The sequence below is a fragment of the Schistocerca serialis genome, chromosome 2, assembly GCF_023864345.2.
Source record: "Schistocerca serialis cubense isolate TAMUIC-IGC-003099 chromosome 2, iqSchSeri2.2, whole genome shotgun sequence".
Classification (NCBI taxonomy): domain Eukaryota; kingdom Metazoa; phylum Arthropoda; class Insecta; order Orthoptera; family Acrididae; genus Schistocerca; species Schistocerca serialis.
Genome location: NC_064639.1, coordinates 681,491,306 through 681,515,597, shown reverse-complemented (window position 1 = coordinate 681,515,597; position 24,292 = coordinate 681,491,306). Strand labels below are relative to the sequence as shown.

The 24,292-nt window shown below is 39.2% G+C and overlaps 1 protein-coding gene across 1 annotated transcript in view; it reads right to left on the bottom strand.

The window, feature by feature from the left end:
* Positions 1 to 24,292, bottom strand: part of LOC126457798 (DNA topoisomerase 3-alpha) — a 197,141-nt gene that overhangs the window by 94,400 nt on the left and 78,449 nt on the right. Inside the window, exons 8-9 of the mRNA XM_050094395.1 lie at positions 12,639 to 12,746; positions 4,833 to 4,942 (exon numbers count right to left, since the gene is read on the bottom strand). Coding sequence (XP_049950352.1) covers positions 4,833 to 4,942; positions 12,639 to 12,746 — 218 coding nt within the window. The remainder of the gene's footprint in view (positions 1 to 4,832; positions 4,943 to 12,638; positions 12,747 to 24,292) is intronic.

Here is a 24,292-nt window from a genome sequence, read left to right as displayed (position 1 = left end):
CTCAGTAAACTGGGTTAATAATCAGAGCTGTCTGCTTTTTCAGTAACGAGCTTCTTCATTAAACAAATGTCCCTGAAGAACTTTGAATCGGCCTTCAAAGACACAATTTCAAGTTTTGTTCATCACGTAGGAGCCATATCTCAGAAGAATAGTTATGAAGTGAATTTAGTTCCTCCATGCTAAGTCTAGGTAATGGTAATTACACACTTCTGTAGAAGTTTGTTGACACTGCCTTCAGCAACTTACTTCCACTCTCGGTATCTTCAAAAATGGGCAATTGTGTTGGTTTAAATCTAATCCAATACCTTAAATACAACATCCAATCTGCATTAAATAAAATTCTCCATGAATCCATAGGTGGATGTCAAAATGTGCAGTGTGCCTGTGTGGTTACAGAGAATGCACTGCAAGGTATTCACACAGTTGATTGCATACATTTACTGTAAGAAATCGAACAATGACAGTAAAACTCATTACACCCCAGTTATTCACTGTGGCTTGATAAATACCTATGAATTCCTGATGAAAAACTGCATGAAGGATAGGTTCTAAAAGGAAAAGAAATGAGATATGAGGCATTAATAACAACATCAAATAACATAGTGCAGTATTTTGATTGGATCACAAACTATAATATTAATTTTGAGCCATACTTATGTCCAGAGCTCGATTTGTGATGGTACATACCAGTCACCGTACTGGTATCTCTGTTAGGGGGAAGGGCGGATGACACCCTGGAAGGTCACAATACTGGGAACCTCTTTTTTACAAATTATGTACTGTTCATGTCTTGCATGTTAGCGTAACACAATACTCATGACATAAAAATGGGTTTTCTGTCCCTGTGTGAAATACATATCATTTACATCTTTAGTGGAATGTCACTAAACAACTGTAAAGCATTTTATACTCCCAAAAGCAATGCACAGTAGCTGATGCTTTCAACACAGGTGCAAGGGAATGCAGTTCCGGTATGGCAACTGTTGCCAAGTGCCAGCAAGTGGGTCCTGCAGAGATCTGACACATGCATTGTTCAAAGGCAGATGGTCTGTCATGAAATCTGTCGCAAAAATGTTTTTGGATGGAGCTGTTACTAGCAGTGTGTCAAAAGTGAAATACATTGTTGTTGCTGTGCTACCATTACACTCAGGACTTCAGCATTCACATAAAAGGTGCTATAAAATTTATGCACCAAGCACTTTTGACTTCCAGACATTGCATTCAGACAACGTGCTATTTACCATGAGACTATGGGCATAGATGTCACATAACAACTTAAACGGAGACAAGCCTTTCTTCATTAATGCCACAGCCTACAGTGTTGCCAGTTTGTGCAGATACATAGACTTACAGAATTATCAGGACGGGCTTGTTTCTGTCCCATGCCATGATTGGCATGGAATCAGACTCTGTGGTGGCTCGCCTCCTATCATATTTCGTGTCAAAGAGTGTACATAAAAAAGTAATGTACTTCGGAGCCTTATAGAGTGTAACAACAGGAGCAGTGTCAAATGATATGCCAGATATACACTGGTGAAAGATGATTAATGTCAAACTATCAACTGTGCCAATTCTTTCATACCAACATAACCACTCAGTATGAAAAATAAGACTTCTGTGTCAAGAGAGGCATACAAGACACCCAATAACAGCGGAAAGTAATAACTAAGATTCAAATTTTAGACAGCAACAAAATTTGCATACAGTTGACACACTAATGGCAAGAGCCATTTTGTCTGGACAGAAGCAGAGGAGTAAACGTCACATCACAAAGTGATACAAAAAAGTTAGTGAACACAAAGTAAATCAGGGAGATAAAGAAATGTTGAAAAGAAGAAGGTAAAGTAGACTGCAATGGTGAAACAGAAAATATGAGTGAATTAAAATTTAGAAACTATTAACTCTAAGGTTTGTTAAGTGCACAACTGAGTTTTACTTTCCATGATCCTGTTAGATAACTATTTTTAATACACATAAAGCTAGCAATGAAATGAAAGGCCAAACAAAGAAAGACAATCAGGGGTTTAAAAGCCAGTCTTTGGATTAGTGCCTTGAAATATATTCAACTAAACACATAGATGAGGCCTTTAAAGAATGAAATGGAAATAGTAACAAGTAACTCACACAAGTTACGTCCATGAAGATGATAAGAACAGGACATACATCAGAGAAATGACTGCAATTTCAAGAATTCATGAGAGGTGTGGCTGCAGAGGAATTCAAATAATTCAAATTGTGTGGCTGGAGGTAGCATTCAAATGACTCATTTGGTGAAATAATTTTCCATATCTCCAGTTTTACTTTTCAGATAGTGTTGAATGATCGAAGACTGCTGTTCTGTAATACAAAGTACTGGTCAATAACTGAAGATCCTCAACATTATCACTGAGAGTTCTTGATTGCTCTCATCTGTTCTAAAATATTTCTTTGTTTATTTTTTAATGCGCTACCCATACCTGCATTTTAATTTCAGTTTGAATTATCATTGTATTCATAATAATTATATCCTGTAGTTCATAATTAGTTTTTTATACCGGAATTTCTGCTGCTACATTCTACTACTACTACTACTACTACTACTTCCAATTCAGACTGAACACTTCAAATGTCACTTTCTGCTTAGTGAGTAACATTTCACTTCCTATAATTTAATTTTATAGATAAAAAAATCTACTCACCAAGTAGTGGCAGAAAACACTCATAAAAGAAGGTTGTAATTAGGCTAGCTTTCAGACCCAGTGGTTCCTTCTTCTGGCAGAAGGGTTGAAGGGGAAGGAAGAGGGGTGAAGAAAAAGGACAGGACAGGCGTAGGAAAATGGGTAGATTTCGGGAAAGTCACCCAGAACCGAGAGTCAGGGTGTAATGGATCTGGGAGATGTGTTATTTTCTACCGGATTTGTCGATACCAAATTGTAAATGTTTTCTTATATTTTTGTCAGAATTTTTTTAAATTGTAATTTGCCTTATCTTATGTTAATTTACTTATATTTTTGACAGTGACAGCATATTGATTACTATTAGTAGATGTGACAAAGAATATCAAAGAGACTGGTTACAAGTGGAAGCTTGTGTGTTGCGTAAAATGTCTTTGACGCTGGAGTCGTCTTTGACTGTAGTCAGTCGGCAGTTAACTCTTGGTGTGTGTTGACGGTAGAACAATGTGCAGGTCGCCGTCATAAATAATTTGCTAGTGAACAGAAAAAAAATGAATTATGTTACTATTTTTTATATAAACTTTAAGAAGAAACCACATTTGAAGAAATGGTATTTGAAGCACCAAAAATGAGGCAAACGCATTGAACCAGGTCATTTCTGCAGCCAACAAAACTGCATAAGGGAATCATACTTCCACTAGACAACTGAAGCCAAGACAAATATTGCCTTGTAAACATTTAACGGAAAAGGTACTGTCACGAAATATGCCAAATTTAAGTAAATAAAAATAGTGAGCATATTTCAATGGGAGACTTACCGCATGGGATGATCAATCTTTCCATCTCATCCAATGCAGTAAATATTCCCTTCTGCCTGAAGGAGGAGCCACTGGCTCTGAAAGCTTGCCTAATTACAACCATCTTTGATGTGTGTGTTCTGCTGCCTCTTGGTGAGTAGATTTTTTATCCATCCAATTAAATTATTTAGTCAAAATTGATTGTTTTTGTTGTTATATTTTACTTACATCAATTTCCAGAACCATTATCCTGTCAATTAACATAGAAAGAAACATTATTTCTCGGGAAAAAGTATACTTTTAAATTTAATGCTTAACATTCTAATAAACTGAGGCAGTAGAAACAATCTACTTTTCCACCTTTCTTTTTAACTTAGTACTTTTCTATTTTTAAGTTCACTTGTCAATCTTTAAAAAAGGACAGTGCTGCATCAAATACTCTGCTTCAAAACTGACTCACCTGGAACATGTAATTAATGAGGAGAAGGGGTAAGTAAGTGGAATTAAATGAGAAATAATGACTTAAATGACTTAAAAATACCAAGTGGAGTCTTACCAGGCATAAATGACAGAGAAATTGTTCAGAGTCCTCAAGAGGGGTGGGGGTGGAAGTGAGAAGGGAGGAGAGGAAGGAGGGGCATTGAGAGAGGGCGGGGGAGAGAGATTTGGGGGGAGGGGGAAAGGGGGGGGGGGGAGAGAGAGAGAGAGAGAGAGAGAGAGAGAGAGAGAGAGAGAGAGAGAGAGAGAGAGAGAGAGAGAGACGCATACAAGGATAGAAGAGGGACCATTAAAGAATACTCAGAATATTAAAATATTGAAAACTACTATGAATGTACTTTAAAAAAATAAAAAAATAAAGAAAGTTGAATACCAAGTCACAAAATAGAAAATTATTGTGCTGTAATCTTTTCCTATACTTCTTCAATTACAAATCTTTCCTTCAATTTTTCCCCTTCTCCTACCAGACTTTTCCTTCAGTTTCCAATTTAGTACAGTATACTTCACCCTTACTGAAGCTGCTTGCATTTCATGACTTGTAAGGAGTGGGTTCTATTCCATCTCACATCAAACCAATCTGCATTTTAATTCCCTTTGTCCTTTGGATAAAGCAATTTAATCATCAGCAAGCTACGGTATTGTAGCACAGATGTAAATTGTTGGATTCCACTGTCTAGTGAAAAGTATTTCTTTGAAACCATTCTATGTTATGGGCTAAGTCACTTCCCTTCTATCACACCAACAAATTTACAACAATATTTCTTCAACACATTGCACCATGCAGAAAAATGATGATGATGGTGTAGAAGAAGAACTATGCAGCATGAATTCATAACATATTTGTCTTTAAATAGTTTGTCTTTTAAATAATATGAAAGATAACCTTTTCTCCAGCAATATCAATGTCCACTATAGTTTCCAGGCCCTCAGCATCCTTGGAGCAACATGCGAGGAAGTGTCGAACAATAAATTCGTATAATCTTTGTTCATTCCCTGTAATAACAAATACCATATGAGCCTCATATTTTCACACATTCTCTTCTCATTTACCACACAAATCGCCTATGTTCCTCTTTTATTTGTTTGGTGTTTTCACATTATTTTCCTTTTGTGAATACTGGGATGGAGGTACCTCCACAAAATGAACAAGTAGTTACAAGAGTTCCATATAATTAAACAGATTTAATAACTATCATTAAAAACTGAAGGCAGTGAGAATGCAGATGTCTTCTACAAATACATACATGTAGTCACAAGAAATGAATGGCATCATAAACAAGGAACTTTAGCAGAATGATTTTAGGAAGTCAAAGACAAGAGGTGATCAAAACATTTATTGAAACGAATAATATATACAGAAGAATTATCTAAGTTCAAGAACAAACTATTAAGACAGAAAATAAATAAAATTTATATGCCACAAAATGTTACTCTACAAGTATGATCATGATACCATTTTGATTAACATTGAAACTAAACAAGCTCAGATGATGTAGTGTAGGAATTTGGAACACCCAGGCACAGATCATAATTAATGGCTCTGAGATGGAGCTGCCCCCAAAATACATATTAAAATAAATTTATAAACAATGTATTGCAGGATTTAAATTCGCAAATTTCTAACATGGATTTAAATAATACCGGTAAATGTTTTTGGAACTGCTGATATGTGGTATCAAGTCATGTTTTTCGAACAGGTAATAATTACTTTTATGGCTGTACCTTGCAATGCTGCTTAGCTCTATGTAACAGAGGTTTGGGAGTGGGGCTTCCTTAGAGTACAGCTGTTGTGGGTATCTCAAAGGCTCTGGCATTTCAGCCTAAGGGTGTTCTACCAACCTACACACAATTTTCATGTTCCACTGCTTACATCAAAACAGAATGAAAAGAGTTGCTGAAATTTCGCCTTCGAATCCCTGTATCTGTATATCTGTATTACGCTTTGGTAGTCATTAATCGATGTTTAGTATTATTGTTTTTATAATGTTTTAGATAGTTGTTTCTTTCTTCATTTGCTATTTTATCCACCATTGGAATAAGTTTGCAAATATCTTGCAATGTGCAGTAGAGTATGGTAACGTATCATCACCTAGCAAGAGTTTCATGAATGATTAGAGGAGAAAGTGTGCAAAATATGTCCCTTTACTTTAGTTACCTTTCCTGCTGATTGTGTTTGTGGCTCACGTATGGTACTGGTAAGTTTCTTTATGTGAGTGTATTATGCTTAAATTTATAGAATTTTACTTTATTGTGAATAACAGCAGCATACTACGAGCTCAAAAACAACACACCATGAATTCAGTGTGCAATTTATCAAGTAAAATTTTGAAACGTGGTTAGGATGAGTGTGAAGGAACTTGGTGCACCCCGACCTGATCTTAACACCAATCAAGAACAAAAACCATGTAAATCAAGGCAAGGGTACAATCAAGTGGCTCTAAGCACTATGGGACTTAACATCTGAGGTCATCAGTCCCTGAAAGACTACAATGTGGCTGACATGGGGTAGTTGTGTGGCTGTGAAATGAAAAATGCATGTTTCTGTTTCACCTGTCTTGTGACAAATAGCAGTGATAGTGTTGGACTGAGAATGGTATCACAGACTTAAAAAAATTTTCACCCAAAGGTGAAAAAACACAATCCCAGTGAAAAACATTTAAATGGTTTTACTGAATTTTCAGTGCCACAGAAAGTGGACATTATGTGCCAACTAGATAGTGCTTGCCGCCTTAATATAAAGACATGTAATGAGTAATGAAAATGTATCAAAAAACCCGTATACAGGGTGGTCCATATGAAGTTTCGGATGAGATTATCTCGAAAACTATACATTGGGTAAAAATAGCGGGTAAGACAAGTTCGTAAGCTCAAAGGGGGACATCAAATGATACTACACGTGACCCCCAGCCCCCTTGGGCGGGGCGGGGGGAAACTTTAAAATCTTAAATGGAAACCCCATTTTTTATTGCAGATTCAAATTCAAAGTAATCAAGTTTTGTCTGAAACATTTTTTAAACAATTGACAGATGGCACTGAAATCGGGAAAAATTAAAATGGGGAAGAACTCTGATTTATTTAGAATGATTCGAGAAGGACACATCAAATTGATACTAAATGTGCACCAATTCGTTCATTATATCAAATTAAGCTATTTTTTTACTAAATGTATCCTACCCGCCACAGTTTTTGGTGGAGGGAGGCGGAATGGTATTAAACTCTCGTTAGGGAACTCTTCCCAATTGCATTACTCACCAGACTGTGACGCTACCATGGCCAAACTGTGAACAATGGCTTAGTATAAAGGTTGGTACAATGCGATCAGACATCACTTCACTTTCAGATTGTGAACCGTAAACATGAACTGACGAAAGTAAATTATTCTTTAGCGAAACATGGCTCACTATCCTCCTACAGAGATAGTTGATATGATGTTAATTTTAGGTGAATGCCATAACAATTACACTGCAGCGGCGCAATTGTATGTGGATCGTTTCCCGAACAGATGACATCAAAGCGAAAACATTATTTGAAATTGCACTCAATGAGCTCGGAATGGATACATGCAGCATCCACCTCGTCATTGCGATTACAATGAAAATGATGCTAGTACCCTTACTGTTCTCGCCTGTGTTCAACTGGATCCCAAAATGAGTAGTCGTGCGATTCAGAGACAAACTGGAATACCGAAATCGACTGTTTTGAGGAGTTTGAAGGCACATAAATATCATTCGTATCATATCACACTGACACAGGCATTAACACCAAAAGATATGGAAATACGCATGCATTTCTGCCAATGGGCCTTGGAAATGATACGAGGTGACAATGATTTTTTTTACATATGTTATGTTCACCAATGAAGCCACATTCAAAAACAATGGCGAATTAAATCATCATGATTGTCATTATTGGTCCCTGTCAATCCACACTGGCACAGACCTTTGACAATTAACACAAATGGTCGTTAATAGTCTAGTGCGGAATTTAAATGGTTACTTGATAGGACCATACTTTTTTGACAGAAATCTTATTTACAACTTCTCTGCGATGATTTGTTGGAGCTAATGGAAGATGTTGATTTAGGAACTGGGCAATGAATGTGGTTCCAACAGGTGCGGAACGTTTTAAATTTACGGTACCCTGGTCTGTGGATAGGACGCAGCGGGCCAATTCAGTGGCCTCCACATTCACCAGACTTAACATCTCCTGATTTTTTATTGTGGGATTATTTAAAAAATATTGTTTATGACAGACAGCCCACAACCTGAAATGGTACAGAGCAACGCATTTGAAGAGCATGTGCAGCAATACCACGGGATGTGCTGCTCAAAACTGTGGACAACTTTCACAGACAATTGACTTTATGCACTGAAGCAAATGGGGATAATTTTGAACAATTTCTTTGTAGCTAATTTCATTAATTAAGCACCCCAAATTGTGAGAGACAAGGGGACTCTCACTAATGAAGGACCCCAACATGTGAGAGGCAAGGGGACTTTCACTAATGAAGCACTCCATGGGAACATCATTCTACTATGTCCATGTCATCGCTCCTGGGTAACGCTAAGAGTAGGATACAGTACATTTGGTACAAAAATAACTTAATTTAGCGTAAAAAAAGAATTGGTGCACATGTTTTATCAATTTGATGCATCTTTCTCAGATAATTCTAAATAAATCAGCGTTCTTCCCCAATTTTACTTTTTTCACAATTTCAGCACCATCTGTCAATGGTTTAAAAAAAATGTTTAGACAAAACTTGATTACTTTTTTATGGAGAATCCGAATTATACTTATGTAACTGCAGACTTTTTTTACATAACTGAAACACCAGAAAAACTGATAACTCATTGTTATGGTGGTGCCCCTGTTATGAGTGGCCATAAAAGTGGAGTTCAAATCAGAATTAAAGAGATGTATGAAAATGCTTACTTCTTTCATGTTATGTACATCAGTTAAATTTATTTGTTGAACTTCGTGTGACAGGCAACAAGCAAGAGTGGATCTTCTTTGGCTACTTGAAGTATGAGATAATGAAGAAATGTATTCCTTGTCCATAAGATGGAATTTCAAATCATGGAATATAATCACTATATACAAATACCAAAAGCAAATTGCTGAGTGAGTGTAAAAAATTATTGATGATGATACTAATGATTACAGAACAATAAACAAGGCTCTGGGAGTAAAGTGTTTCCTGCAAGATGAAGATTTCCTCTTCTGGTTAAATTTTTTTTAATAAAGTTGTGCCTCACTGTAAATGTTCAGCCAACTGCAACAAAGGAATACTGAAACAGTGAAAACTTACGACTAAGCTTACAGCTTCGTCCAGCATGTTAGGACCTCACTTGACACAGACGATCACTGGGAATGAGAAGAACCAACTGCAAAACGAGGACATCTCACTGAATCAAGAATGGTGTGAACACCATGTCTGCGGCTGTATTGTGACCCAGATCAGTGACTGATTCGGTTTTAACAATCACTTGTCAACTGCACAAATGTTTGAACCATCAGTTGTTTTCTAAACACAAAATTATTTTCCCAGAAAAAGAACTAAAAGTACCAGTAGCTGTTATTGCTTACATTACAGTAAATATACTTATGCCATGAATGGAACATGTTATACAGCTGAAGGGATTTTATGAAAGTGACAGATAACAACGTGGCAAAAGCTTTTCCTGAAAGTGTCAAGTTTCTGCAGATAATATTAACCTTCCCAATGATGACAGGAATGGCAGAACACTGTTTCTCTATGTTTAAGCAAGTGAAAACTTTCATACATAATACCATGAATGAGGATAGACTTTATGCGCTTGTGAAGGGTCCTCTTGGTAAAGAACTACTGAATCAGCCAAATTTTAATGAAATGGTCATAGACCAATTTCACTTATAAACAAGTGAATTACGGTAACCAAAAGTGTATTAACAGAAGGTAAGAGACTAGTGCTTTGATGTAACAATCAATTTAGCTTACGAATTTAAGTGTATAAAAAGGATAGTCACATGTTTAACCACCAACTTCATATTTTACTAAAGTGTCCATAGTTATGATCTTTGGTGCTAAAGTATAAAATTTCCTGACACTTTAGCACATGAAGTCATACTAATGATGACACATTTTGGAGAGATCTTTATTGCGCTATATCACTTCATATCATGCATATTTTTGTAATATACAATTATAAATACAACAAATATGGCATGGAAATTAATATAGTGGTTGGTCGGGTTGCTTATGTCAGCCAATCACAGCACAAGCTTCGTGATGTCATGGAAACATTACTGTTTCATAATGCGAACTCATAAATGCTGTGGTTTGAGCACAAAAAACATTAAACCCTGAAGTTTAGAGATGAAAACATCACAAACACAAAGCATGCAGCGAAGCTAACATACACCGCATTAAAGATCTCTCCAAAACACATTCTGTATTATGATTTGTTGTGGTAAAATGTTGGAAAATGTGACATTGGGGGATAAATAAGCTATCTATATATCTCATCTTGGGAGTTAGCTTTTGATGTTATTTAGTAGTTGAATACAAACTGGAAAGAAGATCCAGTATCTAAACATTTAGCTAGAGTGTGATATAGCCTCCCCCATCTCTCCCCCCTGAAATCTTGGTTGCAATGACGGACTGATCTGTAGCATAGTCCAAGGTCTAGGTTAGTTCCAATCAATTAACATCACAGCATTGCCCAATATGGAAACCACAAGCCATGTCTGGTAACAACACTTATATGCCATGGATGTAAAAATAGTAAAGAAGCTTGGCCAGTTGGAAGTAAAAATCAACATCTTGACATGATACAAATTATGTTACCTAACTTGGACATTTGTCAAAATGAGGGAATCTGCATACAAAGATGAAAAAAATGAAACAGTGGTTTTCCATGACAAACATACAAGCTTTGAAGTCAGCTCAGTTAATTTAAATTTAAAGAATGAAAAGAACGCAGTCTCATGAAAATTTATAAACTAGGAAAAAGAAAGAAATGGTGAGATTACAGGGTCATTAATTTTACATCCCCAACTTAATTACTAACAAAGAACTACAGAAAACTCAGCTGAGAAACTGTAAAAAGAACACAGAATGGCTGTACTGCAGTTACCTTCATGAGACGAGATTCACAGCACTATTAATAAAAGCGTTTGAAGTAGAAAACAATAATCATTGCTTCCAGAAGTGTTTCTGCAGGCAGAAACAGGAATTTTGCGTCCTGAAGTTAAGCCAGCCATTCTCTCTTCTTGTATTTAAAATACTATAAATATTATCAGAAATGTTGATAGGAGTTGGCACATTTTTATAGACTTAAAGAAAATACGGATGCAATGATCAGAATACAAGTGTTCTAAACAGTGAAGAAAGTGTCCAACACAAACAAAAAAGCATACATTTTCATATTTACTTAAAAGACACAGAGGATACATTTATGAAATGATACTGTGAGATAACAGACATAACACAATTAAAATTGAAAATATTTTGACAACATGATCCAAAACTAAGAGGCCCAGAATGGAATAAGAGATGCTTCTATATAGTAAAGAAACAATTATTACATGCAATGTACTCCTAATCTCAAGTGTGCCTTCAAAACATGCACAAAGAGGAAGTAGTGTGTCTTCTGGACATAAACAAAAATTTTGTATTTTCAGGACAAAGTATCAAACAGTGGTATACTATCCAAACTATAAATTTAAGGCACACTACCAATTCTAACAATTTATGGATAAAAATTATAATTGTATCTGCAAAGAATGGAGACTTACTCAGTTCCCAAGTAAAGAATGACTCCTACTCGGTATATATTGAAACTGATGACACAGGTGTTAGTACAAACTAGAATGAAATACAAATAACTTAGGAAGAGAAAGAATACCATGTAAACACCTGAAAACTTTAACTATCTTGGTGGAAAGGCTTAATTCACCATACTACAAAGCAGTACTAGAGTATACAGTTCAATTTACAAAATTAAACAAAATATTAATTGTGAAAAATAAAAGGTAAACACAATCACTTCTACCATTACTGGAAGGTATTCAAGCAATATAACATCTTCTACAACAGACAAGGGGCATCCTCTGAAATATTGTTGGTTTATGTAATGGGCCACATTCCAGATCGTGAGGTCTTGATCACATTAGTATATCCTCTGAGTTACATTCTTTGCTTTTATTGAAAACTGTATTTTAACCTAGTGTCAATATCATTTGTTCACTGTACACAATTTAAATTAGATACAGGATTTGGATCCAAACTTGACTTCATCCAAATGCAGGCTGTAACAACTGCCTCTTCTTGACTCTTGGTACAACAATCACTTGGCAATTATCTACACTTTAAAAAGAACAGGGATACTAAGTGGTACTAGACTCTAATAACGAATGTGATTTCACCAATAGCTTTTAGCCACCACCCATAACCTCTACCTCTTCTGTAACACCTGCCGTACAACAGTCTGCCAAGTTTCATTCCCTCACTCCAACCACTTCTCTGCCATTCAGTTCACACAATTGAGTTGTCCTCTGCTACATAATTAGTCATCTACAGACACTTGAACTGATTACCCCAGCCTCAGCACTGATATCAACAACTACACCAGAGTTTATTTTCAATATAGCTAGTACACACAACAGGAAAAAAGATACAAGCTGAAAAACGCAAGCATGAGACATTCACCTGTGAGTGAGTTTGTGTATTTTGTTGGATGGATAGGAGGATGGGCCTGATCTGATTTTTTTCCAACTCGAGGGTTTGGCCCATCCTGAAGAACACGGCCAGCAAAATCTGAAAAAAAATTAATAGGGGTATCAATATAATAAAAGAATCACTGCAAGAAAAAAAAAACAAATACTGGCAATGCAAACACAATCTCAACTCTATAAGAAACAGATGGGTTTCATATTTCCTCATAAATTTCTGGAAAACTGTCCAATCATTGGTGATTAAAATCTTAATTAAAAGGTTAATCATAAAATATTCCTGAACTGCACCCAATTTATCTTGAGTAACAAAAATTTAGTCCCTTTTTTCACTAATGCTGGGACAACAGCACAAATGGAAAAAGCATGCACAATACAAAACACTTACAAACTCTGAGCTTTTATTGCTACCATACATGACCTGAACTCATTTAAATTGCATACACCTTGCATCAACTCCACACCTAGCATTATACTCCAAAAATGACCACACCTGTTCAAATGAAAAGCTGAAACCAGTCTTTTCTGCCAATTCTTTCATTTATTCAACTGTCAACTACAGACAACAGATGCCAGATGAAAAGTTGGTACCGAAAACCAGACAACTTGTGGAGAACATTACACAGTATTTTATAGAGAAAGATTCAAATGAAAAGTGTTCGACTTAAAATACTACCTTGAGAAATATTCTATGGCATAATGCTTTCTAACAGTATCACTACCATTACAATGAAAGTACTGCTCCACAAAAATGCTGGTGTCAGTAACTGTGTTGGCGTCAAAGACAGCTGCAGACACTGAAGCTCAAGCTGCTGATATGCTTCTTAAGTAAAAGGTAGCTTATGATGTATATTTATACACTACTACTTTGGAAAAATATGTTTTTTCAACCACTTAATGCCAAAAGGGAAGCAGCAATCAAAGCGCTGAGTAAAAGTTGGCAATACTACACATACACACACCACAGTGCAAATTACATAGGAGACAGGAAACAAAAGATGCTACATATCAAACAATGGAAACTCCAGGCAGGAACATCAACAACGTTGGAAAAGACAGATTGCTACTTGCCATTAAGAATACATGAGCTGCAAACAGGCACAATTACAAGACACTTACATAAAGCTTTTGGCCACAGCATTCATCAGTAAAAGAGACACACACGTCAGCAAAAGAGAGACATACGCCATTCATACAAGCAGGCACACCTCATGCACACATGCCCACCAACTCCAACATATCAAAGCCAGAACGCAACTTTCATGTGGGATGCAAGCAGCAATCTATAAGGGGTGGGGAAGGGTAAGGGATAGTAGTGTACGGATGGGGAGAGAGACGAATGCTGTCTGGTGGAGTGCGCAGGGACTGGACTGCCTACAGGCACAGTGTCAGAAGATTGTGGGGCGGGGAGGTGGGAGAAAAAGAAAGTGGGGGGGGGGGAGGAGGAAAGGGGGGGAAAAGAGGCAAAAAAGAAGCACAAAAGGAGAGGAATGGGGAGAGAGGGGCAGATGCACTCGCAGAGGGCTGCAAATAAACAGGGTGAGAGATGAGAAAATGGAGGAAATGATAGGACAGAGGGGGTGGAGACAGTATGTCACTATATGTTGAGGCCGGGATAATTATGGGAGTGGGGAATATATTGTAAGGATAACTCCCATCTGTGCAGTTCAGAAAAGCTGGTGGTAGAGGGAAGGATCCATATGGCTCGGGTAGTGAAGCAGCCATTGAAATCAAATGTGTTATGTTCCACGCATGTTGTGCTACAGGGTGGTCTGCTTTGTTCTTGGCCACAGTTTGACAGAGGTCGTTCATCCTGGTGGATAGTTGTTTGGTAGCCACACCGATATATAAAGCTGTTCAATGATTGCAGCAGGGCTGGTAAATAACATGGCTGCTTTGACAGTTGGCCCTGCCCCTGATAGGGTAGGATAAGCCTGTGAGAGAACTTGAATAGGAAGTGCTGGACAGGTTTTGCACCTGGGTCTTCCACAGGGATATGATCCTTGTGGTAAGGGGTTGGGACTGGGAGTGGCATAGGGATGGACTAGCATGTTGTGGAGGTCGGGTGGGTGACGGAACACCACTTCAGGCCGTTCCCAGAACATCTCCCATGAATCCATTTCCCTCCTTATCTCTATGACACCCTGCACACCCACGTTCTACATGTTTCTCAAAATCCACAAACCTAACAATCCTGGACGCCCCATGGTGGCTGGTTATTGCGCTCCCACTGAAAGAATTTTGGCCCTTATAGACCAACACCTCCAACTGACTGCCCATAATCTAGCCTATCACATCAAAGACACCAACCACTTTCTTCATTGACTCCCCATCATCCCCACCCCTTTACACCCTGGATTCCTACTCATCACTGTTGACGCCACTTCCCTGTATACCAACATCCCTCATGCTCATAGTCTCACTGCTATTGAACACTACTTTTCCAAATGTCCTTCAGACACCAAACCCATTACCTCATTCCTCATACACCTTGCTAACTTTAGCCTAACCCACAACCACTTCTCATCTGAAGGAAAGGTATATAAAAAAATTCTGCAGGATAGCCATGGGCACCCGCATGAAACCCTCCTACGCCAAACTTTTTATGGGCCATCTAGAGGAGACCTTCCTAGCCTCCAAAAACACCAAACCCCTAGTCTGATTCAGGTTCACTGATGATATCCACATGATCTCGGGTCAGGGCAAAGACATCCTATCTTCATTCTTTCACAATCACAACGTCTTCCCATCTGCTTGATGTGATCCTACTCATCCCAGTGTGCCACCTTCCTAGATGTTGAGTTACCCCTCTCTGATGGCTACATGTGCACCTCTGTCCACATTAAGAGCACCAACCAAAACAGTACCTGCATTTTGACAGCTGTCATCCCTTCCACACCAAAAAATCTCTTCCATACAGCCTGGCCACTCGGGGACAGCACATCTGCAGTGACAAGAACTCCCTTGCTCACTACAGTGAGGGTCTCACCGAGGTCATCACAGTTTGGCACTACCACCCAGACCTAGTCCACAAGTAGATCTCTTGCACAATTTCCCCACACATCCCCAATCCTCCCACCAACCCCAAGAACCAGCCACAAATGGAGTGCCCCCATTAATCACTCAGTACCATCCTGGACTGGAACAACTGAACCACATCCTTCACCATGGCTTTAATTACTTGTCATCATGCCCTGAAACGAAGGACATCGTACCCGAGATACTTCCCAGGCCTGCTAAAGTGTTGTTCTGTTACCCTCCCAACCTCCATAACATCTTAGTCAGCCCCTATGCCACTCCTAGTCCCAACTCCTTACCACAAAGATCATATTCCTTGGGAAGACTCAATCCACCTACCAAGCACTTCGTATTCAAGTCCTGGTACCGGTTTATCCTACCCCATCAAGGACCAGGCCGGCTGTCAAAGCAGCCATGTTATTTGGCAGCTCTGCTGCAACCATTGCACTGCTTTTCATATTAGTATGCCTACCAACCAGCTGTCCACTAGGATGAAAGGCCTCTGTCCAACTGTGGCCAAGAGCAAAGCAGACCACCCTGTGGCATAACATGCAGCTGAACATAACACACTTGATTTCAATGGCTGCTTCACTACGCGAGCCATTTGTATCCTCTCCTCAACCACCAGCTTTTCTGAACTGCACAGATGGGATTTATCCTTACAATACATTCTCCGCTCCCACGATTATCCCGGCCTCGACCTATGGTAACATACTGTCACCATACCCTCCAACCCAACACTTTCCACCCCCTCTGTCCTATCATCTCCTCCCCTTTCTCACCTCCCACACTGTTTATTTGTAGCCCTCTTCCAATGCATCCGCATGTCTTTCCCTACTCCTATCCTTTTTTGCTCCTTTTTTCTCCCTACCTCCCTGCACCACAACCTTCTGACACTGTGCCTGTAAGCAATCTAGTCCCTGCACACTCCACCAGACAGCATTCGTCTCTCCCCCCACGTGTACACTACCATCCCTTCCCCTTCCCCGCCCCCTCCAGATTGCTGCTTGCATTCCACATGATAGTTGCAATCTGGTCTGAGATGCTGTGGTTGTCTATTGTGAGTGTGTGAGGTGTGCCTGCTTGTGTGTGTGAATGATGTGTGTCTCTCTTTTACTGCCTTTACTTGCATGCAACAAGAAAGTCACACACTGGACGGGCAATAGCTAAAAAAGACAGAATTCCACATTCCACAATAAGGTAACAAAACAGTAAAAACAAATTTGGAAAAAATTGCTGTCACATATATATAAACAAGCAGCCTTCTGCAGTAAGGGTCCATTTAATTAAAATCCTTCTAGGTGTACTGCTACAGTGTATAACACTAAAATAACATTAGTGAAAAAACAAGATGCTCAATTATAGCCACCCTCCCCCTATCTTCCAAGCAATAACAACAGTTTATACACTGAGGCAGCCACAGCAATGCAGCCAAAACATCTGTTTCCAGTAATTTCTATGATCATGCACCAGTCTATTCAGAAGAATTTTTATAAAACTGAAAAATATAGCTAACCCGGTATTACCCAATAAATGTGCAACTCCTGTCACATCAGTATATGTAGACCAAATACGCAGTCATTTTAAAACCAGATATGTGGAACTCTCAGACTGTGAATGATTTAACTGAAAATGAAGACGAACAGTTGTTGAAGTGCTTATATCCTGTGACACTGCTGACACAAGTCAACTGGTTTTATATAATAATGTAAGATAACTTCTTCAAATATTTTGAAGTTTTCTTTCAAAAAGTAGTTTGGTAGGTCTGACTTCCACAACAAACTTTAGAAACAGGCACAGAATATCCATCAGCTTAGCTTGCTAACACTTGCCTCGGCCTTTAGCTACAAGTTCAAATGTGAATGGCAATTATTATCCCTGATCGCAAGAACAGTATTAAGTCTTATCCTGTTATTCTTCCAGAAAAAAGTTTTCAGGCTGATATATTAATTACAATAGTTCTGAAGATACCACATTATGCACTGAAACATATGTGGGTAAAAGAAAACTACAGCAATACTGCAATAAATATAATCAGTTTTTGAAACTATAATGTTATTGGATGGATAAAAAATCTACTCATGAAGCGGCAGCAGGAGAACACACATTAAGGTATTAAAGGTTGCGATCTTTTGAAGGAAGTGGGTCGTTCTTCTGGCAGGACTGAAGGGGAAGGAAGAGGGGTGAAGAAAAGGAGACTGGTTAGGTTTAGGAAAAGGAGTACAGTTCAGAAAAGTTGCCCAGAGGTCCATTCTTTCCAACATTTTGCACACCACACCTAGAATAGGTTTTCACTGCCCTCCCAATCTTTCCAAGATCCTTATCACACCCACACTCTTTCTGCACCCATTTCCTTACTCAATGGCTTCTATCCATGTCACCGTCTCTGTGTAAGCACTAAGCACCCTCCTACCACCACCTATACCAGTGCTGTAGCTGACAAAACAAATATTATCAATGGGAGAGCCACTCTGAAATGACACATGTTGCACACCAGCTGTTCTGTGAACACTGTTTGGCCTGTTACATTGGCATGGCTACCACCACCTTACTAGCTAGGATGAATGGACTTACGCAGAGGCATGTATACTGGTACCACATAATATCCTGTTGCAGAATATGCTCTACAACATGATGGTCTTGATCTCAATGCCTTTTTCAGCATATGTGCAATCTGAATTCTCTCCTCAGGCACCAGTTTCTCAGAATTCAGCAGGTATGAGCTGGTGTTACAAAATGTACTTGGTCCTTGCCACCCAACCGACCTGAATTTAATTTCTTTGGTCTTAGCATATTTTCACAGCAACTATTCCTTTTTCACTTCCTTTTTGTTTTCAATAGCTTTCATTTTCTATAACATACAATGCACTTAGCTTTCTGTTCTTATTAACTCATGCACGATGTTTTGGTAGTAATTTCTCTCTTGGGTATTACCCTACCTTCCACCTTCAAGCACTCAGATTTTCACATCTCATCTGGTGCAGTCCCCAACAATCAGTCTTTCCTTCTCATCCCGTCTGGTAAATTTCCCCTGACCCATGGTTCTAGATAACTTTTCATAATTTTACCCATTTTCCTAAACCTCTCCAATCCTTTTCCTTCCCTCTCTTCCTTCCCCTTCAAATATTCTGCCAGAAGAAGTAGCCACAGGTTACAAAAGCTTGCACTCTTTAATACCTTTATATCTGTGTTCTCTTGCCACTGCTTGATTAGCATATTTTTTATCTATCCAATTACATTATAGCAATACTGCATTATAAAAGGCAGATTTTCATACCAATTTCTCAAGTTTTTCTTTGCAAGCACAAAAATAAAGAGTTATGATATTCAAACATCAACTTCAGTGTAAATATCTTCTCACGTGTGACCACAATATCAAGGTACCTCAAGTCAGACACCACTAAAATACTTTCTTGACGCATAATTCTGTTTGCCCGTTCTGTTAACACAACTGGAATGCAAATCGGGTCATTACTGCCCTGCAGTAAAGGTGTCTACTCACAAATTTACTCACACTATTTCTTCTGTCTTCAACAACACTGTCGATCAAATAGTCCACATGTCCAATGGACACAAAACTTCAGTGGTAAGACAAGTTACATCATCAGGTGTGTGTTGACAAACTGAATGATCTGGAGACACGTGGCTAACCCCATCCACTATGCAGGGCATTCCACAAGCAGTCCATGCCAGAGCGTGACTGTGTCTATGTCTGTGGGCAGCAACACCCGGCAGCTCCAGTAGTGTGGTTGCAGGCACTCGGAGCTGCCACGGCTACTATCTCATTGACTTTGCTGTGTCTTCTTTATTAGACTAAGTGCCAGTTCTCAAGCTTTGCTGAGACTACAGAGACAGTCCAAGTTAGATGAGATAGTCACTGGTGCATGTTTCAATGGACTCACTAATGACACTGTCCCATTATTTCAATGTTTGTGTTAAAATAGTAGTGTGTACGTATTCCATAACACAAAACTCAGACAAATACTGCTCAGCCACAGCAGACTAGTTAGGATATATTACCTGCTGACTCAGGCAATGCTTCTTTGGTCGTCAACCACAAGGACCGCACTGTGAAGATGCGGGGCCTGCTAAATGATGACTCCGACAGGTAGATCAACGCTGGAGAACTAGACCGAGATATTTCTCAAGGACTCGGATTTACCAGAGGGGTTACCGAGAAACTGTTTCCACAAAGACCCATACCACCAAGATGGGCTCCATAAGATTTACTAAGACGAGGTGCCATTACATCCCACTGTCAGTAACAGCAGGGCTCCTGCATATCTGAAGGACCGGCAAGGCCCTCATGTGGGTAAATGTCTGCATCACAAAAAATACTATGAACAGATGGAGGGCATCACAATGGGCACCCCACTCTACTTGTGATTGCGAATCTGTTGATGGAGCACTTTGAGGAAGAAGCCGTAAATTCATCCAAAAGTAAACCCTCTCGGAGCAGGCTGAGTGCACTCTGCGCACTGCCACTACAGTATAACTATGGGATGGAAAAAGTTGTGAAGAAAGAGACAGCCATTGCCTTTATACCATGTACCACAAGGAAGAGACAGCCATTGCCATTATACCACACACTGGAAAATTATCAGGTAGAATCAGACACATAATGGTAAAATACCGACAAGTATTATCTTCTGCCCATCCAATGAAATATGCACATTACTGTCAATGCCTAAAATGACCTCAGTTTACAGAGGGGCCAGGATATAACAGATTCCATGCCAATATGGCACTACACGCATTGGACAAGCAGTGTGAACCATCGAAGATCGATGACAACATCGGCAGCACCAACAACTGACGTATGCTAGAAAGTCAGCAGTCATGTATCACTGTCTGTCTGAGATTGTGCAGTGCAATATTAACACACTATAATTTCAGCACAAATCCCAAAATACTGAAATACACAACAGGAACAATCCCATCATCCAGGACTGTGATTATAATCTCAGTGTGGCCTGGGAACCAGGACTAGGCCTTCTTAATTAGACACTCAGCAAACATAACAAACAGGCGGCCAGGGTGGACGGAGAGCCTACCTCCACTCTACCACAGCTGGGGCACCCGGCCGGGTATCACAAGCCACAAGTTCCGACGCAATTCTCTCTTCGGCTGCCAAATCTGCAGATACAGCTTTTGCTCTCTTTAGCACCATCAATTGCTTACACTTCAGTCTGTGTAATTTAGATTACCATAGTCGTACCTTGGTTTTCAGTCAGATGAGATTACACAGTTATGATATTTTTTGCAACATGTGATACTTTAGCATCTGACGGCCTGTCATAAGTGACACGAAACATATAAGCACATATGAGAGCTGTTATACATTTGTGTCTTATCGCAAGGCAAGGAAATTTATGTACTTGCTTCCTGAAGTAGATAGACTGCCAGAGTGGAGAATTTAAAAAGTAGCCGCTTCCCTTGTTTTTCTCCTTACTCGTAGATTTTAGATGAGGTTGCCATTCAAACAAACGTAAGGGAGATTTCCGTGCGTTGATCTGCTGGTATGTGCTGAACCTGCTCATTAACTGTTTTGAAACATAAATTTCCACTCACTCTTTCAAAACAATCACGTATTTGTATTCAACATACTTAGTTCACTTGTCAAGCTAATCCTCTACGAAAACATGAGCTTTCGGACAATAACCACCGCCATCTTCGTCAAGACAGCAATTGACTGTCACAGAAGTAACAAAATCGTAAAAATGTAGCAGTGTTCATTGCACCAACAATGATATGTTACTTACAGTGTCTTCGTTCCTCTAAAGTGTACAGTTCAGGTACCTGTTTCCATGCACTGCTCAGTTGGAATCCCATATTTCTAATGAAGTTTTTGACGCACATTCTAGTCTCCACAGTCCCTTTAATGATTGAGTACCACTCACTTGAAGTGTGGGCTACGATCTTAGTCTGTTAAAACAAGATTTTGTGTTTAGCTGCTACCCTGTGTTTGAGGACAGCAAATTGTTTCTAGATTCATGTACTTGATGGACCATGTTGTTTGGTCCAGTGCCAGAAAATTATGCAAGTCCTACACAGCTCCTTTCACATTCTCACAGAATACTGTAAACAGCTGATACTGTTATTATGAAAGCCCTTCATGGGGCACAACATCCCTCAGATTTTATTAGGCAGCCAAAATACAGTTTTAATCTCAGGTCTTTTAAGGTTTGTCCAATTTTATTTGATGTTGCTCCACAGAAGAGATGGAACATTGTGTGCTGATGTTGTCATGTTGCCTAGTTGGACTTTGATTTGCATCTTCTGAAGAGACCTGACATTATTTCATGTTTCAATAGCCATTTTGTCTGGATACAGAAGTTCGACAGTTTATTTCAATGCCAGCTGCCTCTGTGGTCTACTGGTTAGCATTACTGGTTACTGAGATGGATGTCCCAGGATCGATTTCCAGCAGCAACTTCAGATTTTTCTTTGTGGAAATGTCAGAAACAGTGTGCAATTAGCCTTGTCAGACCTAATTAGGAACTGCTCAATTAAACAAGCAGTGGAACTGAAGTGGCATCATATTGAACAGTTTGCACTATGTTGGGAGCAAAGCAACATTTATTTATTTATATCAATGCCAAGATTATTTTCATCTAATGTACCTCTAGCTCTATGTATCAGAGTGTCTGGCACTACTCTCTTTTGGGCAGGATGATGAAAACTGTGCCCATTAAGATAATGGTTGTGTTTGGCAGTTTACAATACAATGGGGGTCTGAGTCATCTGTCTAACTTTTGCTCAACCAGAACATCTAAGATAGGTAGCTTTCCTTCCTTCTCCACATCCACAGTGAACTTTATGTTAGAATGTATGTCACTAATGTGATCAGTGAATTGCTGAAATGTTTCCTTTCCATGATGCCACATTGTAATGATGTCATCGTAATCAGGGCAGGTGAAGAGGAGAAATGTGTAATTCATGCACACTTACCATCATCCTATCCAAAAGAGAACAGTGATAACATTCTGATACAGTTCATCTTTCATATCCATGATTATCTTAATATTATAATGTAATGGAGGAATCACGGCAATAGGAGATGTATTGTAACCTACCCTACCCAGGTGCCCATACTACAAATGTGAAACCAACTTTCGTCATGTATCAAATAAGCCTCTGGCTCACATCTAAAGAAGTCCACCATGTTGTTCACAGAAATTTCACTGATAATCTGTATTGATTCATTTTACAAAATCCAAGAGAATAAAAATACGACATATCAAAAGCAATCACAAGAGCATATCACTGAGGTGTGTAGGTGTGGTGCAAAGACAGACTTCTCTAAATCCCTTGCATGATGGGTCACAGATTTGTGGGAGACTCAGTTGCAAGCTCTGTACAATACAACCATGCAGCACATCCTACTCCAGTTCCATTACTGGCTTATCTTATCCTGTCATATCAGAGGCGGGGCCACCTGTGAAAGCAAACATGCCACAAACATGCTCTGCTGCAATTTATGCATAATTTTTTGTGCACACATGACTACCCACAAGAAGTCCAACTGAACAAAGGACCACAGCAAAACTGTGGCTGAGAGTGGAATTGGTTATCGAGTCACAGAGTACGCTGCTGAGCAAAATGTGCTCCATCTTAATGGTTGTTACACAACCCGTGCCACCTGGATCCTTCACCACAATACCAACACAACATAATTACATAAATGGGGGTTGTCTTTGCAACACCCTCTTCAATTCTGTAATCCTCCTGGGTTCAATTTCCTCTAGCACCAGCTCGTTACCCACCAGCCTTGTGACCCTAATTTCACTATCCTGCATCCAGAACCCTTCTCCCTTTATTACATTCTCCCCTTCCCACTGTGCATCATGCACAACTACCCTTGACTGCCATCATAATGAGCTCACCACACTCCTATCCCATTCTCTCCCTCCCAGCTGTTAGGTACTCTTCCACAAAGTCTTCTCCTGCTCCCTGCCTGGTTTTCTCCTTTGCCTACTTCACCCAATACAACCCCTCACCTCACTCAAGTTGGTGAGCAAGCACAATGTAATCAGCCAGGCAATGTATTCAGAGAGAAGGGGGTGGGGGCATGCTTCAGTCTGAAGGAGGATCCATTCAAATGCTAAAAAAAGTTCTGTCTGGTTTATGAGGTGAAGGTAGCACAGACAGTCAAACACAAACAACATATTTAACCAAGCCATGCTTAGAACTTGCATGCACATTGCTGAAAGATGTCATCATTTTAAAATACCATCCAAGGGAATTATTTTGTGGAAAGGAATAGAACCTTAAAAATGTCCTGTACCTCTCAGTTAAAACACACACAGTAGAAGGTATACAAGATTGGGCCAAATCTAAAAACTGGGGAAACAAAGGGATAAAAGAGTAGTCTTTGCAAAGGGGAGTTGTAATGAGTTCCAGACTAAGAAAACGTGAAAAGAGGCCCCAACCACAACCACCCTGTCCCTGCTCCAGGAGTAAAGTAAAACCTTATAACTGAAAAGAAAAACCACTTTCACAGAAGAAACTGATGACCAGTTCAACCAACAGTGAATTGTCTGCCAACCTTAAATTTAAGGAATCTGGAAGACTTTACTTAATATTAAGGGCCACCACTATATGGGATACTAT